The following is a 16499-nucleotide window of genomic DNA, read 5'->3' on the forward strand; positions in this document are numbered from 1 at the left end:
GCAAGTACGACCAGGCTCAGGGGCAGCTCTATCCTACTGTTATCAGACCTCTTCCACGATAAGAAGGACTCCTGACCTCAAAATCTACCTTGCTATGATCTCACCCCTCTTTGTCTACCTGCACTGTACTTCATCCATAGCTGTGACACTTTATTTTGCATTGCTCTACCACAATACACTATATAATGGTCTGATCTATACAAACAGTGTACAAAATAAACTTTTTACTTTGTCTTCATCCATGTGACGACAATAATAAACTAAAACCAAAGACCCATAACCCTCTGAGAAAACATAGATCTCTCCCTCAAATGGTTCCCTTGTATTTCCGAACAGTAGATTCTGTTCCACCATCTTCTCTCCAAATACCCCGTCGGGACCTCTCAGGAACTGGGGTCAAAGCTACCATTAATGTGAGCCAGAAAAGGATGGCACCAAGAACCTACGAGGGGTGATTGATAAGTTTGTGGCCTCAGGTAGACGGAGTCAATTTTAGAAAACCTAGCACATTTATTTTTCAACACAGTCCCCTTCCACATGTACACACTTGGTCCAGTGGTTGTGGAGCATACGGACCTTGGACCTCCAGAAAGTGTCCACAGCAGGGGTGATTGATAAGTTCAGGGCCTAAGGTAGGAGATGAGTTATTATCTTCAAACTTTCTGCATTATCACTCAAAGAGTTGAACTGCACGTGCATGTAACGAGAGTGTCTTGGGCCTCCAGGTGGTCCACAGCAGGGGCGATTGATAAATTTGTGGCCTAAGGTAGAAGGAGACGAGTTATGCAGCTCTTCTTACATGCACGTGCAGTTGAACTCTTTGAGTGAAAATGCAGGAAGTTTGAAGTTGATAATTCATCTCCTTCTACCTTAGGCCATGAACTTATCAATCACCCCATGTTGTGGACCACTTTCAGGAGGTCCAAAGATGCCGACTTCTACAAAGAAGGGATCCGTCTGCTCCACAACCGCTGGACTAAATGTGTAAATGTAGGAAAAATAAATGTGCTCGGTTTTCTAAAATTGACTCCTTCTCCCTTAGGCCACGAACTTATCAATCACCCCTCGTATGTCAGAAATTCTGATTAACTCTCCCCGAGAGTTTACCCTGGATAAATTTAGTCTCAGGGAGCATCTGTTTGCTCCTGCATTTATCCTGCATTTAGAGTAATAGAGCACTATGGCACAAAGACAGGCCCTTTGGCCCATCTTGGCTGTGTCAAACTATTATTTTGTCCGTTCCATGACCTGCAGCTGAACCTTTGCCCTCCATACCCCTCCCAGCCATGTACTTATCCTAATGTCCCTTAAATTCTGAAATCAAACCAGGCAGGTGATGCCCAACGATGGAAATTCAAAGAACGATCTTACATTTGGTTACAAGTTCACTTTTGAGAAGGCAGCTAATGTATCATTGCTTAATATAACAAGACTTGATTGCAGACTCTGGGCTTGCTGTCGCTCTGCGGGGGAACCAGTGGCGATTTACCTGTCCTGCTTCCAAGGCCGAGTGACCCTGCGGCAGTGGGGAGAAGTCACAAGGAAACAGAAGGGACTAATTGCCCAGATGAGAGAGATAGTGTGAACAGCAGGAGGAAGAGGAGAAAAATGGGAAACTGTGTTAACATCTCCAGAACAAAAAGATCAAACTTTTCATGACTTCTCCAACACATGATACTTTTTTAAAGACTATAGTTTGTAATATCTGGAATAATGTATATATTTTTTAATAAATTGTATTGTATTTCTTTATTTTTCTTAAATGCCAGGAAGAAAATGAATCTCAGGGTTGTATATAGTAACATATATGTACTTTGATAATAAATTTACTTTTTAAATTTATTTAAAGATACAGCACAAATAGGCCTTTCTGGCTCTTTGAGTCGCGCCGCCCAGCCGTCGCGGATTTAGCCTAATTGTGGGACAGTTTATAATAACCAGTACATCTTTGGCCGCTGGGAAGAAACTAGAGCACTCAGAGAAAACCCATGCACTTTGACTTTGATCATTTGGCAGATAGACTACCCACCACTGCTACCATCAGGCAGAAGATATCGTCCCAATGAAGGGTCTCAGCCTGAAACTTCTGACAGTTTATTCCCCTTCATAGATGCTGCCTGACCTGCTGAGTTCCTCCAGCATTTTGTTTATGTTGCTCAAGATTTTCAGCACCTGTAGAATCTCATGTCTTGGAAGTAAAAATCTGAAATTCCACAAAATCAGGGTTGGGAACAGCTAATTTCCTACAGCCATCAGGTTCTTGAATCGACCTGCACAACCCTACAGAGCACTACGGATCATCTCTTGCTCTACCATGGACTTGTCTCTGATTGTGTCATTTTTGCACTGAGGTTTTATTTTTGCATACACACAAAGATTTCTGTTCCATTGCAAAGGTGTGCCTGCCTCTTCAACGGGAATTCAGTGAGAGCCTCTCTCAGTGTTCTCCCTCTGTTGCCTTCAGTCTCTTTAACCATGTGCCCACCCAGACCTGCTACCATAACCACTTATCCTTCCTGGGAATTTGTCTTCTTCACCTGTCACCTTCTAGCTTGTTCCCCTCCCCCCACCTTTTTATTCTGGTGTCTTCCCCCTTCCTTTCCAGTCCTGTTGAAGGGTCTTAGCCTGAAACATCAACTGTTTATTAATTTTCATAGATGCTGTCTGCCCTGCTGAGTTCTTCCAGCATTTTGTGTGTGTTACTTTTGTTATTGTATATTCTTTTTCTTCTCTCTTCACTCTCTTATATACTTGAGGTATAATTAACGTCCCATCTGTTGTCTGAACAGTGATGCTGCTGCAAGGAAGATTTTCCATTGCACCGGTACCTCACCATACTTGTGCACATGAGAAGAAATGCAACTTAAGAAAGTATTGGTGAGTGAACTGCCTACCATAACACTTGGCTTCACAGTAGTACTCTTAGAATCAGGGGGTAGAAGGTGACGATATCACCCTGAACATTGAGCAGAGTTATCCAGGAGGATACTCCAGCACAGTATAATACACACAGGAACAGGCCATTCAGCCCAAGATAATATCAGGCATTCAGTCTTGCTAATTCTTTCACATCCTGTTCAAACCATCCTGAAAATATCTTCCTCACAATGAATTACTGTATCTCCAGAGTCCTTTTCATTTCATATGAAACAAGGCAGGTTTTTTTCATTCAGACAACAATGTGATGATAACTGGACAATCTTCTGAGAGCAATGTCAGCTGAGGAACACACAATGACCAAGACACCAGCAGGTAGTTTCCTGCCTGGCATCCATGATGTCCAATTGGAAAAAAACAGATCATCAATCAAAACTCATTAATTCAACAATTTGTCAATCTTCACCATGCCCCACCTTCCCATGCCTGTAGAGTCAACATTTATGATCCATTTGGATGATTCCTGCTGTCCATCAAATAGTCATAATTTTTCCAATGGAACCTAAAGTTTTAAAGGTGAATTGAAACAACATCCCAAAAGCCCTTTGGTCTTCTCACCAGCCTATCACCTCTCTCTGGTGCCCCTCTTCTTCCCATTCACCCATGTTCCACTCTCCTTCTTCTTCCTCCCTTTACCTTTTCTAGCTATCACCCCCCCAGTTTCTTACATCATCAGCCCTCTCCCCACCCACATATCTTCGCCCTCACCTGTTCTCACCTATCATCTGCTAGCTTGTAATCCTCTTCATCCCCCAACCTTTTTATTCTGGCTTCTGCCCCCTCCCTTTCCAGTCCTGATGAAGGGTCTCTATCTGAAACGTTGACTCTTTACTCTTTTCCAGTGATACTGCCTGACTCACTGAGCTCCTCCAGCTTTTTGTGTGTGTTGCTCAAGTTTTCTCTCATGGTTGCAACTCATGGACTTGAATGTAACAAGGACATCTTTCTAAGCAACGTACAGCAAGAGCTGAGAGAAGGGTATCATAGTAGTGTAATGGTTAGCGCAACACTGTTACAGCTTGGGGTTTTGGCGTTTGGAGCTCAGTTCCAAGGAACGTCCATCCCGTGACTCAGTGTGTTTCTGCCGGGTGCTCTGGTTTGCTTTCACATTCCAAAGATGTACCAGTTAGTAGATCAATTGGTCACTGTAAGTTGTCCTGTGATTAGGGTAGGTTAAATAGGTGGGTTGCTGGGTGGTGTGGCTCATTGGGCCGGAAGGGCCTGTTCCACACAGTATCTCTAAATAAATAAATAGATATAAATGTTTCTGCCATTTTTTCAGGCACATCCTCAAGCCGCAAGATGGGCAGTAGCCTCCCCAGTATGAAGGGCATCTTCAACAGTGGGTGCCTCACAGAGGCAGCATCCATCATTAAGGACCCCATCACCCAGGACATCGCTCTTCTCATTACTACCATCAAGGAGGAGGTAGTAAGACAGACACTCAACATTTTAGGAACAACTTCTACCCCTCCAACATCAGATTTCCAAATGGACAATGAACCATCCCATGAACACTACCTCACTGCCTTTAGTCTCTTTCTGCACTAGTTACTTATTATAATCTATAGTTTTTGTTATGTATTATGCTGTACTGCTTCCACAAACAACAAATTTCAAAACATATGTCAGTTATATTAAAACTGATTCTGATTCATTCAAGGGGACCCAGGAGTACATGGTTCCCTCCATGTGCGCATGGAAGTTGGGACATTACGTTTCAGCTGTACAAGATGCTGGTGAAGCCGCATTTGGAATATTGTGTTCACTTCTGGTCACCCTGTTATAGAAAACATGTCATTAAGCTGAAAAACAGCAAAAGAGATTTCCTGATGATGGGTCTCAGCCTGAAACGCTGACTGTTTATCCATTTCCGTCGATGTTGCCTGATTTGCTGAATTCCTCCAGTATGTTGTGTGTGTTGCTTTGGATTTCCAGCATCTGCAGATTCTCTTATGATTATTAGTACTGTATGTTCTTGGGACTCAGGGAAGTTGATTACGGAGTGAGGTTCAGAAGGTTGGGATTGTGTTTATTGGAATGTCGAAGAATAATGGGTGATTGTATAGAGGTGGAGAAAACCATGAGGAGCATAGATTGAGTGAATGTGCAGTCTTTTCTGCAGGAAAGGGAATCAGGAACTAGTGGGCACAGATTTAAGGTGAGAGGGGAAAGATTTAAGGGATCCAAAGGAGCAGCGACTTCACACAGAAGTCGGGAGGGTATATGGAATGAGCTGCCAAAGAGTATGGTAGTGGTGGGTGGGTACAATTATATTTAAAAGACATTCAGACAGGTAAATGGACAGGAACAGTTAGGGTAACATGGGCCAAATGTTCAAATTTGAAGTAAATTTATTGGCAAAGTCTGTCACCATATGCTACTCTGAGATTCATTTCCTCACAGGCATTCACAGTAGAACAAAGAAATACAATAGATGCAATTAAAAACTACACACAACAAACACTGATAAATAACTAATCTGCAAAAGAAGACAAACTATGCAAATAAAAAACAACAAATAATTAGGGTAGCACGGTAACATAGTGGCTAGCACAATGCTTTATCATACAGGGGACCAGGGTTCAATTCCCATTACTGCCTGTCAGGAGTTTGTACGTTCTCCCCATGACCATGTGGGTTTCCTCTGGGTGCTCCGGTTTCCTCCCACATTCCCAAGATGTACCGGTTGGTAGGTTAACTGGTCATTGTAAAAATGTCCCATGATTAGGCTAGGGTTATATTGGGGAATTTCTGGGCAGCCAAAAACAATTTTAAAACAAAGAAATAAATAAATAATACTGAGAACAGGAGTTGTGGAGTCTTTAAAAGTGAGTCCATAGGTTGTGATATTGTTGAGGTGAGTGAAGTTATCAGGAGTCTGGTGGTTGACGTTTGAAGAGTAATAACTGTCCCTGAACCTTACGGTATGGGACCTAATGCTCCCCTACCTCCTGCCTGACGGCAGCAGCATGGTCGGCTTGGTGGGGGCCCTTGATGGATGCTGCTTCCTTGCGGCAGCGATCCTTGTGCTCAAAGCTGAGGAGGGCTTTGCCTGTGATGGACTGGGCTTTATTCACCACTTGCTGTGGGCTTCTCCATTCTTGTTGTTTCTATACCAGGCCGTGATGTAACCAGCGTGGAGAAATAGGACCAGACCTAATAGGCACTGTGCCGGCTGGTGGCATAGTGGCATTTGCACTGGACTTTGAGGTGAGTGGTACCCAGTTCGGATCTGGCTGGATCTTTGTACACTTTCCATCCATGCTGGGTTGAGCATCGAGCTGGCAACACGGCCTCATAAAAAGCACAAAGACATGCAAGGTTGCCGCCCAACGTGCCTCTAGGCAGAGAAAGAATCAAAAACTAATAGGCAGTGCAGGGACATGGATGGGTTGGGCTGAAGGGCTGGTTTCCATGCTGTACAACTAAATGAATTGAGATGCAAGGACAGGGTAATGGTTCTTCCTGATATCATTCTCACATTCTTTCTAAAGCACGAATGCAAAGGAAAATTGGACAAACATTAAGCACAGATTAATTCTAAGGTATCAGAAAGAACTAGCACAATCTGGATGGGCCGAATAGCTCCCATCATTGAATTCCACATTTGCAGCTGACCATGGACCTATACACACAGGCACAATATCTCCTAGCTTACCTTTCGGAGAGGGTTGACTTGACACTCCCTGCCCTCAGTAGCAGATTCTGTACCTCCCCCTTGGGTGTCGTGGTCAGGCCAGAGAGCGAGCCATGGTGGCTGAGCGGCAGGTCGATGGACTCTGAGCTGGTGTGCAGGCTGGTCAGCGAGGGGTAGCTGAGGGTATCTTTGCTGCCGCCAGGGGAGCTGCTGAGGCTGGCGGGCAGCTGGTGCCCGCTGGAAGGCAGCGAGTGGAGGGAAGCGGGACTGGAGGCCAGCGAGGGGCTCTGGCCGCTCCCCTCCACTGCCTGCTCTGCTGGTTTGCCCCCCGCTCCAGTCAGGCCCCCCGGACCGGTCGACGGCGACTCCAGGCTTCCCTGGCGAGACAGCGAGCCATGGGGGCTGGAGACAATGGTGGGGCTCTTTGCGGATTCCGAGCCAGACCCGCTGACTGGTTTGCCAGCAACCTTTGTGCCAAACAGCCTGTGGAGAAAGGACAGGGGAATAAATAACTGAACATCAGAACACCAAACAGTACAACACAGGACAACCCTTCTGCATTAGTATACTGCAAGCCTTATCCTAAATTGCCAACCAATTTAAATATTTATTGAACACTATAATATTCATGCAGTTAAAAATAAATACAAACAAAATGCTGGAAATATTCAGCAGGTCAAGGAACAATGTGATACAATGACTATGACATCACGATTCAATAAAACTACGACATGATGAATCTATGACTCTATGACACGATGACATATGACATATTCTAGAGTCATCATGTCATAGTGTCTATTTCACAGAATCATTGAGTCATCCTGAACCAGCTAAAAAGCAAATCGAAAACACCCACACACTAATCCCTCCTACCTACACAATGTCCATAACCCTCCGTCTTCCTACTTCCATGTGCCTATGCAAAAGTCTCTTAAAAGCCTCTACCACCACACCAGGCAGTGCATCCATGACTCTCTGAGTAAAAAATATCCCTCACCTCCCACTTGAACCTACCCCCCACACCTTCAATGCATGGCTTCTGGTATTAGACATTTCAACCCTGGGGAAAAGATACTTACTGTCCACTCTATCTATGCCTCTCATAATCTTATAAACCTCATTCAGATCTCCCCTCAGCCTCTGCCATTCCAGAGAAAAAAACCCAAGTTAACCCAGCCTTGCATCATCATGTCATAGTCATTGAGTTGTCATGTTGTAAGAGTCACTGAGTCATTGAGTCGTAGAATTGTCATATTGTACATTCATAGAGTCGTGTTGTAGCATCTATGAGTTGTCATTTCATAGAATCATTGAGTTGTGTCATAGAGTCATAGTCATCATGTCAAACAACAACCCAATGACTATGACATGATGATTAGGAATCTATGATAATGACTCTTTGGCTCTATAATATGACAACTCCATGACTCAATAACTCTTACGATGTGACATCTCAATGACCTTACCACACAATGATTCTGTAACTCTTCAACATGACAACTCTATAACTCAATTAATGTATGACTCAATGACCCTACAACATGACAAATCAATAGCCCTATGACATGCTGACTCTATGACGTTGACACGATAACTCTGACTCTTGACTTAATGACAATGACTCTATGACTTCATGACTATAACACAATAACTCTATGACTCTCTGACAATAGCTCTCTGTCTATGACTATCACTATATGACTAATACACGGTGACTCTGTGACTATGATATGATAACTCTGACTCTCTGACTATGACACAATGATTGTATGAGTAATGCACGATAACTCTATGACTCTGAATCAATGAATCAACAACACTAACACACTATAACTCTACAACACAAAATGACACTATGACCCGACAACACTGTGGACGACACTCACCTGCGAAAGGTAGGTGATGAGATGTCGGGGTATTTGGATGCCTGCTGCCTGAGCCCCGGTGCCCCGCCAGCTGTAGAGGGAGGGGGGCTGGACTTGGGCGAGGTTGACAGCGAGGCGCTCTCCGGATCGGACACTGCCGCCCTCTCCCGCTCGGATGGGCCGGCGCTGCCAATGGGGCTGGAGCGCCCAGAGCCCACTTTTGACGGCTCTCTGAGCTTGGAGGAGGGGGCAGCGGGTGGCCCCTTTGTGCCGCCCTCGACGTTACTGGCACTGGAGCGCTGGCTGCAGCGGCCACTCGTGCTGCCCACGCTAGACTTAGCCGGCCGGGGCAGGCTGCGGTACTGCAGGTTGGTCCGGGAGCTAACCAGCAAGATCCCATCGTCTTGGTTCTGAGATCCATCCAGGCTGGTCTTCCTGGCTGAGCCGGGCTTGCTGGGGATGCCGGAGGACTTGGGCACCTTGCCAAGGGTAGCGGACCCGCTGCTCACCGTCACCCCCGCTGGCAGTCGTGCCGACGGACGAGCTGACTCCGGCCTTCTTGAAGCCGAAGGAGACGGTGGGCGTCCGTGCCATCCCTGAGGGCGGCTTTTTGCCCTCATCGCCGCTACTCCTGCCAGCCTCAGGTGGAGAATTCGTGGCTGTCCCTTTCAGGGCCACCTTCCCTTTCTCTGACACCTTGGCATCATCCATCTTACCTGCAGGGGACAAACAAAGCACGAAGGTTTAGCAGAAAGGAACCTGCTGACACCCAGAGTCTGTCTTTATTAGCCTGACCTGCTCAGGTCCTCCAGCATTTTCCGTCTGTTGCTCAGGAAGAGGGTGGGGTTGAGGGAAAGATGTGGGGAGGATAAAGACAGCGATGAGGTGAGGAAGAGGGCAGGACTGGAGGAGGAAGTGGGCGTGACTAGAGGTGATGGGGAAGGAAATGAGTGAGCTAGGCAATGACATGGGGAAGAAGGGGCAGGGGGCCGGGGAGCCTAGAGGAGGATGTTGCAGGTGAGACGTTGAGTCATTCTGTTTTCTTGGTCCATGGAGCTTGAAGTCATTTTTTATTTAGTTTCCACAGTCACATTTCCAAGCATAAAAGAGTTCCCGGATTTCCAGCACCTACAGAATCTCATGTTGAGGGATTAGCACCTTTAAATTCCTGGGCATTAATGGCAGGCAGGCCAGCATCCTCACTTTCTTAGAAGGTTAAGGAGGTTCAGCTTGTCACCAATACTTTGACAAACTTCCTGTATTGTTGAAAGTATCCTGATTGTTTGCATTTTGGTCTGGTACAGCAATTCAAATGCAGGAACACATGAACCTTATGCATCTGCAAAGAGTAGAGGACTCTGCTCAGTACATCATGGACATCTCACTTCCCATCATCAGTATCTACAGGAGGCACTGCGTCATCCAAGTTCCCCACCATTCGGGCCATGCCATCTTCTTGTAGCTACCACTGGGCAAAGGGCACAGAAGCCTGAAATCCCACACTAACAGGTTCAAGAACAGCTACTTCCCTTCAAACATTCAGTTCTTGAAACAACCCCAATCACTACCTTCTTATAGCAACATTATGACCACTCTGCACTTAATGGACTTCGATTTTTTTTGTTCTAATTGTATATTTTCTTATAAACACTGTGTATAATTTGTGTCTTATTTATGTTTTTCTCTTGTATACTATTTATATATATATATATACTATTTATACTATTTATATGCTGCTTATATACTATTTGCCTGTCATGCTGCTCCAATTAAGTTTTTCACTGTACCTGTACATACATGTACTTATGCATATCACAATAAACTCAACTTCGACAAGATGTAGAATCCTTCATTATTCGATGAGAACATCTGAACTTTTAGCTCTGCCTCCTGTAAGTCCAGAAATCTGACAGTCTTGGTCTTGAATGTACAGGAAACACTCAATTCTTGAAGGTTTATTGAAAGTGGCCATAAACGTAGGCAGGGTAGTGAAAACAGTATTTGACACGTTTGCCTGTCAGGGATTTGTGTAGAAGAGTTGGGGCTTCATGTTGGAAATATATATCTCATTGGTGAGATCCCAGTTATATTCTACACAGTCCTTGTCACCCAACTACAGGAAGGATGTCAATAGCTGTGAAGGGGTCATCTGTGAAGATCTATGCTGGGCCCAACACTTTGATGCGATTACAAAGAAGGCACACCAGTGGCGATAAACACAAGAGATACTGCAGATGCTGGAAATCCAGAGCAACACACACAAAATGCTAGAGGAACTCTGCAGGTCAGGCAGCATCTGTGGAAATGAACAATCGATGTTTTGGGTCGAGACCCTTCTTTAGAACTGAAGAAGTCTTACAGTGTTACCAGCGGCTATATTTCATCAGGAGTTTAAGATTTGGCATGTTAACAAAGACTCTAACAAATTTCTATAAATGGAGGGACCAATGCACAGGATTTGAAAAGCTGAAGAAGGTTGTAAACTCAGCCAGCTCCATCATGGACATGAGCCTCTCCAGCAAAGGATGTCAAAAGGCAATGCCTCAAAAACGCATCATTAAGGACCCCCATCACCCAGGACATGTCCTTTTCTCAATACTACCATCAAGGTGGAGGTACAGGAACCTGAAGAGACTCACTCAATGTTTTAGGAACAGCTTCTTCCCCTCTGTTATCAGACTTCTGAACAGTCCATAACCTAGCCAATCCCCTCTTACACAAATTATTTCTTTTATTTTTAAACTGCACAACTATTTTTCCTCTCTTTTTCTTTTTGTACTACTTACACTATATATATATTTATATTTCTTAATGTAATTTTAGCATATTTTATGTATTGCACTGTATTGCTGACATATGTCAGTGATAACAAACCTGATTCTGGTTCTGAGGGATGTTAGTAAGTTTGGACAGCTTGAGTTATAAGGGAATACTGGATAGACTGGGAGATTTTCCTTGCACTGTGGAAGTCTGAAGATGACCTTAAAGATGTTTATAAAATCATGAGGGATGTAGGTAATGTGGATGGTCACAGACTTTTTCCCCAGGACAGAAGAATTTAAAAGTAGAGGACATAGGTTTAAAGTGAGTGGTTTAAATGGGATCTGAGGGATATGTTTTCCACCAGGGTGGTGGGTATCTGGAATGAGCTGCCAGAGGAAGAGGAGGAAGTGGGTACCAGTACATTGTTTAAATGAGATTTATACAGGTACACAGATAGGGAAGGTTTAGATGCGATGAGTCAAACACGAGCAAGTTCAGGTGGACTCCTTGATCAGCACGGACCAGCTGGGCCAAAGGGCCTGTTTCTTCACTGTATAACTCTGTGGCTCTAACATAATGTTTCTTGCACTGGGACTCAACAAAATTCAGGAAATTGTGAGAAACACATACAAAATGCTGGAGGGACCCAGCAGGTCAGGCCGTGTCCAATTTCCTTCCACAGATGCTGCCTGAACCACTAAGTTGCTCCAGCAATTTGTGTGTTACTCGAGGTTTCCAGTATCTGTGAAATCTCGTGTGTCCAGGAGAGGTTGATGCTGTTTGGATTTATTCTGCGAGTTCTGATAAACCTGCATTCCACAGTTGGCCTGACCCACCAAATCCCCCTGACCCCACTGTTGACCCCCCACCTACTCTTCATTTTGAGAAGCCTTTTCGTCCTACAGTCTCCCGTTGCCCTGAGCTGACCGCTTCTGCATTCTTACCAACTGGCTTTAAGGGGAGGGGTGTAGCCTTGCTCCGAGGAGTGGGTACCCCTCCCTGTGCCGTCATTCCCCGCCTCCACGATCCGGTCTGGGACAGAGATAATGTGGGTCTCTGCCCCTTCTCGGAGTCATCAGACAGGTCCGAGGGGTTCCTCTTCCACTTCTCGTTTGGCTCCATCTTTGATATCTCTGCTCCGTCCTCAGATTTCTTCAGCTCCTCCCCGCTCCAAGCTGCTTCATTTTCTGACGTTGAGTGCTTTTCTGAGTCTGCTTTGAGCTGTGACAACACATGGAACAAGTTATAGAACACAGAATATAGCGGTTAGCGTGCTACACTTACAGCTTGGGACGTCAGTGTTCAGAGGTCAGTCCCAGCATCCTCTTCCCATGTGCACGTGGGTTTCCTCTGGGTGCTTTGGTTTCCTCCCATAGTCCAAAGCTGTACCAGTTAGTAGGTTAATTGGTTATTGTCAATTGACCTTTGATTAGGCTGGGGTTAAATTGGTGGGCTGCAGGGCAGCACAGCTTGGTGGGGTGGGAGGACCTACTCCACACTGTAATGTATCTCAAAAAAAAACTAACATTGAGAATAGAACATTACAAAGTAGTGCGAGCTTTTATGTCCTCAATGTGCCAAGCTTTTCACCTACTCTAAGATCATTCTAACCCTTCCCTCCTACATAACCCTCCATTTTTCTATCATCCATGTGCCTATCTAAGAGTTTCTTAACTATACCTACTGTATCTGCCTCCACCATCACCCCTGGCAGGGCATTCCATATATCCAACACTCTCTGTGTAAAGCACCTACCTCGGACATCTCCCCTATTATTTCCTCCAGTTACCTTAAAAGTATAGCAGCCATAGAGAGTCATAAAGTCATGGAACACCACACTATAGGAACAGGCCCTTCAGCCCATCTAGTCTGTGCTGAACTATTAATCTGCCTGATCACATCAACCTGCACCTGGACCACAACCCTCCATTCCCCTCCCCATCCCTCTTCTGTGAAGAAGTTCCCCTCATGTTCCCCTTAGACATTTCACCTTTCACCCTTAACCCATGACCTCTGGTTCTAATCTAACCCAACCCCAGTGGAAACAGCCTGTTTGCATTTACCCTATCTATACCCCTCATCATTTTGTACACCTCTATCGATGATCTCTCATTCTCCATCACTCCAGGGAATAAAGTCTTTAACTATTCAACCTTTCCCTAAAACAAAGCTTTTCAAGTGATGGCAACATCCTTGTAAATCCGTCTTGAGAAGAAGTCTCTGGCTGTCCACTCAATCTGTGCCTCTTATCTTGTACACCTCAACCTCCTTCACTCTAAAGAGAAAATCCCCAGCTTGCTCAACGTATCCTCACAAGGCATCCATCCTGACAAACCTTCACTGTCGCTTCTCTAAAGCATCCTTCCCATAATGAGATGACCAGAGCTGAACACAATACTCCAAGTGTCGTCTAACCAGGGTTTTATGGACCTGTGACATTATCTCGCGGCTGTTGAGCTCAGATCCTATCCTCACGAATTCCAATGCTACATACACCTTCTTAGCTATCCTATCAATTTGCACGGCAAGTTGTTTCCATAAGATCATAACACAAAGCAGCATGACTAGTCCATTTGGCCCATGTTCACCATTCCATCACGGCTGATTTATTACCTCTCTCAACCCCATTCTCCTGCCTTCTTCCCATAACCTTTGACTCCCTGACTAATAAAGAACTTATTAACCTTTGCTTAAAATATACTCAATCACTTGGCCTTCACAGTCGTCTGTGGCAATGAATTCCACAAACTCACCACCCTCTGGCTAAAGAAATTCCTCCTCATTTCTGTTCTAAACTGATGTAGTTGTGCCCTCTGGTCCTAAATTTTTCTACTAATGGGAACACGTCTATTCTGTCTAGGCCTTTGAATATTGAACAGGCTTTAATAAGATTCCCCCCTCATTCTTGTAAACTCCAGTGAATACAGGCCCAGAGCTATCAAATGCTCCTCATACATTAACCCTTTCATGCCCAGGATCATTCTTGTGATCCAGCTCCAATGGCAGTAACATCGTTTCTTAGATAATGGGCCCAAAACTGCTCACAAGTACTCCAAATACTGTTTGACCAATGCCTTATAAAGCCTCAGTATTACATCCTTGCTTTTGTATTCTAGTCCTCTCAAAATGAATCCTAACATTGCATCTGCCTTCCTTACCACCAACTTAACCTGGAAGCTAACCGATAGGGAATCTTACATGGGGACTCCCAACTTCCATTGCACTTCTGATTTCTGAATTTACTCCCCATTTAGCAAATAGTCTATGGCTTTATTCCTTCTATCAAGGTCTATGAGTATACGCTTCCTTACACTATACTCCATCAGCCACTCCTTTGCCCACTTTGCTAAACTGTGCAAGTCCTTCTCCTTACTCCCTGTCTCCGCAATACTAGCTTTGTATCGTCCACAAATTTGGCTACATAGCCCTCAATACCGTCATCCAAATCATTGACATATAATGTGAACCAAGCAATCCCAACACTGACCCCTGTGGAACACTACCAGTTATCAGTTGCCAATCAGAACAGTGTCCACTCTCTACCTCTTGCCAGTCTGCAAGTTAACCTTTAGGGACTCCTACACAAAGACTGGTTTCCACATGGAATCAATTGTTCAAGTAGGATAATGAGAGAGTAAGATGAGTAATTAAAACTTAAAATGCATTTTAAACATCTGGAAACTCTCCCTCTTTTTCCCTGGGTGCTTTATTGTCCTTCAGGGAGATTGATAGAGACAGCATACCTGAGTGCTGGTATTCTTCCTGGAAGATGCAGTGATGTTCGAGTAAGAGCTGATGGATGAGGTGGTGTTCATGTCATCAGTACTAAGGTTGTCGAGTGTGTCACTGAGACCACTGCTGACTGAACTGCTGTCATCCCAGCTGGTGGAAGAACAGAGAAACAACCTTGATCAGCGAGCTGAAGAAAAGACATGTTCACCAGGGTGGAGATTCATCAATTAATCGCAGGTCTCGGTGTAATTATGGAAGACTACACAGCGCCAATGACTGCTGGGGTTTTGACCTTGACAGAAATAACTCGTAAGTTATCTGGCTAGCATTAATGAAACTAGCTGCACATACATCTCAACAGTCAATGAGAAAATAGTGAGAATGCTCTTTGGAGACGTAGAGCTCTAATGAGGTCACTGAAAGAGGGAATGTCAGAGATAAAAAAAACATAGAGCAAGTTATAGAGAGAGATGGGAGAGATAGATGAGGGGAAAAGAGAAAGATGGTTTACATGTAAGACAATATTAAGGCCATGAGAAGTGAAAAAAGGCATAGATAGATAGAACTTAAAACATTGCAACAGTACAGATACTTCACCCCATGGTGTTGTGCCAACATTTTAATCTAATTTAAGAACAATCTAGCCCTTTCATCCATGTACCTATGATAAAGATAGAGATGGAAAAAAAGTAAGCTGTCAGTTGGAACGGGTAATAGATGTGAGAGAGAGACAGAACCAACCACACTGGAGCTTCTCTCTTCTCCCCTCTCCCATCAGCAGAAGATACAAAAGCCCGAAAACATGTTCCACCAGCCTCAAGGACAGCTTCTGTCTCACTGTTATCAGACTCTTAAACAGTCTCTTGTATGATCTTGAACTTTATTCTTTGCCTGCACTGCACTTTCTCTGTAGCTGTAACACTTTATTCTGCATTGTTACTGTCTTACTTTGTTCCAGCTCAATGCACTGTGTAATGATCTGATCTGTATGAAGAGTAGGTAAGACAAGCTTTTCACTCTATCTTGGTACCGGTGACAATAATAAACCAGTACCAATACCATTAATACCAGAGGAAGAAAGAGAAAGTAAGTGAGAGATAAGAAAGGAGATATAGGAATAAAGAAAAAGGTCAGATGGTATAATATATAATACAAGAAGGGAGAGAGAGCTATTAGTACAAATCCCTCTCATTTTATTGACTTAAAACACTGATCAGCATTTTGTTCCATGTTTACTTCATTTTAATTAATTGTTTATTTTTGAAAGTTTGGGATCAGACAGGGGTTAGGTAGATGTAACAGACACTTGCATTAGAGTAACATTGTTCACAACCTGACACATCTGAACTGCTCAACAATCAAGGGAGAGCTTTGGAATTGCAGTCAGTCCCTGCTGAATTGTTGCCAAGTGCCTTTGTAGTTCTGTGAGCTGCTCACAATACATCACCATATATCACCAACACCCTCTTGGAAAGAGGGAAAAGCCAATAACAAGTTGTGGATACAATCTAGTCCATCACAGGTAAAGCCATCCCCACCATTGAGCACATCTACATGGA

General features: G+C 44.3%; 1 protein-coding gene across 1 annotated transcript in view; it reads right to left on the reverse strand.

The window, feature by feature from the left end:
• Positions 1-16499, reverse strand: part of nav3 (neuron navigator 3) — a 433465-nt gene that overhangs the window by 107875 nt on the left and 309091 nt on the right. Inside the window, 5 exon segments of the mRNA XM_073058755.1 lie at positions 6599-7060; positions 8467-8963; positions 8965-9161; positions 12153-12429; positions 14952-15090. Coding sequence (XP_072914856.1) covers positions 6599-7060; positions 8467-8963; positions 8965-9161; positions 12153-12429; positions 14952-15090 — 1572 coding nt within the window.

The sequence above is a fragment of the Hemitrygon akajei genome, chromosome 10 (assembly GCF_048418815.1).
Source record: "Hemitrygon akajei chromosome 10, sHemAka1.3, whole genome shotgun sequence".
NCBI classification, from domain to species: domain Eukaryota; kingdom Metazoa; phylum Chordata; class Chondrichthyes; order Myliobatiformes; family Dasyatidae; genus Hemitrygon; species Hemitrygon akajei.